Source organism: Triticum dicoccoides, chromosome 7A (assembly GCF_002162155.2).
Source record: "Triticum dicoccoides isolate Atlit2015 ecotype Zavitan chromosome 7A, WEW_v2.0, whole genome shotgun sequence".
Taxonomy (NCBI): domain Eukaryota; kingdom Viridiplantae; phylum Streptophyta; class Magnoliopsida; order Poales; family Poaceae; genus Triticum; species Triticum dicoccoides.
In genome coordinates, this window is record NC_041392.1 from 38554513 (window position 1) to 38558213 (window position 3701).

Genomic DNA, 3701 nt, shown 5'->3' on the forward strand with positions numbered 1-3701 from the left:
CGGATTAGATGAAGTCCGTTGAGACGGTCATTTAGTACTTGTAGGTGTGTCAACTTGGTTTTCCTAGAAGGTGGCCTTGGGTGGATCTATTTATTTATTTTGTCACTCTGTTGAGTAATAATTTAATAAAGATGACTGTATGCATCAGTTTTTATGCAGAGTCCAAGGTAACCTTTTTTTTATAGAAAAGACAGGCCTATGCATGTAGCTCCCACTTGCGCAGGGTTTAGAGATTGGACACTAACGGATTCCGCGACACCTACCCCCTTCGAGGTTGAAGTCCGAATCTTGTATCACCACAAAATTCAAAGCCGAGACAATATGATTTGACCGAAAAGTCAGTATACATCAGCAAAGGAATATCTAATCCAACGGTGATGTGCTTCTCAACCTCACGTCACGCTACGGATCGGATGAGGTCAAACCCGGGTGTCCTGGTCCGCACGCGCAGGCATGGAGACAGAGTAGACTCCATCTAATCCAACCCCACACGGCACGGTCGCAATCCTCTAGACTCCGGCTCGTGCGTACTCTGCTTCCGCGTGCCCTCCGAATTCCAACCGGAGACCGGCACGCACGGGGTGACCCTATAAAATCCCCACCCCCACGTCTAGCTCGATCACTAAGCAAACAAGAATCTCCTCCTTCGCTCGAGGAGCAGCAGCAGCAAGGAATCCTTCTTTCCAGACTGCCTGATTCAAGCATCCGTCAGTAGAGGATCCATGGCTATGGAGAGGTTCTTCACGGCGCTCGTCTTCTGCGAGGCACCGCTGGACGGCTACGGCACGTCGGTGCTCACCGCCGGCACGGTCAAAAGGCTGGTCTCAGGTGGTGGTGACGCGACGAAGCCGTTGGTGGCTATCAAGCCGGACGCTGAGAAGGGGCAGGGTTTCTTCACTGGCAAGCAGATGGCGCAGCGGCGTGCTGGGTTCGAGCTCGCGTTCGACGGCCTCAATTGCTTTGACACCGTCGTCATGCACTGAGCATGTCATTGTCATGTCGCTTTCTTGATTTTAATCTGTATAGAACTTGGATCAGTTAGAATGTTTGAGACGTTGGTGGGGTTGTGATGTTTCGTTCATTCTAGTCTAGTATTTGACCGGTGCACAAGCTTGTTTACAAACGAAAGGAATTTAAAGGGGACATCTCCTAGTATCATTTTATGTCTTCGATTCCATGTCATGTAGATCATTCAGTCAGACTACTGTTTGACTATCTGTGGCACGCGCTTGTTGTACAATTAAGAGGTGTGGCTGGTAATACGACGTCGAAAATTTCCCTCCGGCTCTGCTTTCCTGTGCATGTACCATCTCTTCCTGAAAAGTAGTAAGAATATAAGAGGAAGATAATGACACATGTACCATCTCTTCCTGAAAAGTAGTAAGAATATAAGAGGAAGATAATGACACTGAGGAGAGAACAAAACTAGTCTCTGCGTGTGTGTAGAATTGAAGTAGGAGTTGGACCTTACAGGCCAAGCTTGCCATATGGCAAAAGAATAGCGCAACTTTGCTTAGCAATGCTTGACAGAAACAGAGCGAGCGTACATTAGAGATATATCGATCATGATTTCAGATATCACTGTCTGTTAGATAGTTCCTTACAGTGAGAATGTGTTCGAGTGCTAAACGTAAGCAACCCCCTTCTGGATCCCTAGAAGAAAAGGGGAGCAAACCATACAATAATTGCATTTCGATCTTAGCAGTCATGTTATCAGGTGTTGCCAAAAAGGTTCCCGATACCTTCCATTTCTTGCAGTAATTTATCAGAATATGTTGTGACATGGTAAATATGTATTGTACGTACATACTAAATTAACTTCAGATTTTTTTTTAATAACTTGTAGAGTGTGGTTTCATCAATTGGTTCAATGGTAACACCATAAAGATGGTTGCATTGGATACGTCCTTCTATTAAGGTAGTGGACTTCTGAAAGGTAAGCACACAGACACTCATATTTCTTTCAAAAGGAAGCTTGCCCTCAGCCTCTGCGTCAAAAAAATGCATACAACAAAATTTATAACGAGGTTTTTAGTTATTTATAGAAAAAAAATAAAGGAATGTACGTCCAGCCAAAGCATCGACAAATATAGATTACAGGGAATGCTCATGTGTTACCAATCCTATTACATGAGGCAATACAAATTATGAAGCAAGAGGGTTCCTGAAAAGGACTTAAGAGCATCTACAACAAGGCCGATATGCCGATAAACTAGCCGATTTACCCCTTATCATGGGTCAAACGATAAGTTCTCGATAAGTGATGTCCCCAGCATTGCTATAAACTTTGTTAAAGTTTACAAAATTAGACTTTGGCCAAAGCCAATATGCGAAGTAAATAAAAATGAAGGGTGTATATTATAGACTCCATCTAACCTCTAGACTCCGGCGACCGGGCACGCAGAGGGCGACCATTAAAATTCTCACCCCCGACGTCCAGCTCGATGAGCAAACAAACAAGAATTTCGAACGACGAGCAGCAGCAAGAAATCCGTCCTGACAGACTGCCTGATCAAATCTCATCTTCATCATAGAATACATGGCCATGGAGAGGTTCTTCCGGGTCAAAAGGCTGGTCTCAGGTGGCGATGACGCGACGAAGCAGGCGGTGGCTACCAAGCCATACGCTGAGAAGGAGAAGGGCTGTTTCTCCGGCAAGCCGATGGCGGAAAGGCGCGCTGGTTTCGAGCTTGCCTTCGACGGTCTCGATTGCCTTGACACCGTCGTGATGCACTAAGCATGTCGTATTCACGATTTTGATCTGTATAAAACTCGGATCAATTAGAAATAATAATGCTTGACGCAGGCGTAGGCTTTTGATGTTTTTTTGTTCATTCGATTGTACTACTATTAGACATATGGCGTTGAAGATCTTCTTCCAGGTCTGCTTCCGTCAGCCTCTGCCTCAAAAGTACAAGAGTAAGAGAATAGTAGCTACTAGGAGAGAACAAAATTAGGGCCTCTGTACGTGTGCCAAACTTGCCATCTGGCAAAACAATAGCCCGACCTTGCTTTGCAATGTTGTACAGAAAAACAGTGTGGATTACAACTAACTCGAACTTGATTTCAGATATCACCATGTCTGTCAGAATGATTGTTCCTTGCGGTAGGGGTGGAAACATGATTAGGAGAAGCGGTCTCTGCTTCAGTCACGGTATGGCAGATAAGCATGAGTAATTAAGTATGTCCACCGCCAGAAACAAACTCTTTTCTTTGACGGGGAGACAGTGTTTTTTCCGCGGGTCGACGTGGAGATGACGTAACCCCACACGGCACAGTCGCAATCCACATGCTCCTGCACGTGCGTACTCAGCTTCCGCGTGCCCTCCCAGTTCGAACCAGGCACCGGCATGCACAGGGCCAGGCCTCGAGCCTCCAAAATCCCTGGCCCCGACGTGCAGTTCGGTCACCAAAAAAGAATCCAGTGGCCAAGCAGAAATGCTTGATGAAACCAAGAACCTGATACTCGTAGCTTGAGCTTAGCGTGATGTTGTCAAATTTGTTCCCAATACCTTCCATTTCCATGAGTGTTTTTCAAGCAAGACATTCAAAGACAAAATGCACAGTAATGGATCACATGGTTATTGACACACGAGGAAGAAGGTATGTATGGGTATCTTCCATCATATGGACTCTAGGTCTCCAGCACGGTAGGTGAGCAGTTTCTAAAATAAATGGCTGACTTGATGATCTGATGGTAC

General features: G+C 45.5%; 1 protein-coding gene across 1 annotated transcript; it reads left to right on the top strand.

The window, feature by feature from the left end:
- Positions 1-605: 605 nt before the first annotated feature.
- LOC119330668 lies at positions 606-1282 on the top strand. Its single transcript, XM_037603783.1, has one exon. It carries the CDS (start codon positions 723-725, stop codon positions 981-983), a length of 261 nt encoding a protein of 86 aa, XP_037459680.1. The 5' UTR covers positions 606-722; the 3' UTR covers positions 984-1282.
- The last annotated feature ends 2419 nt before the right edge of the window (positions 1283-3701 follow it).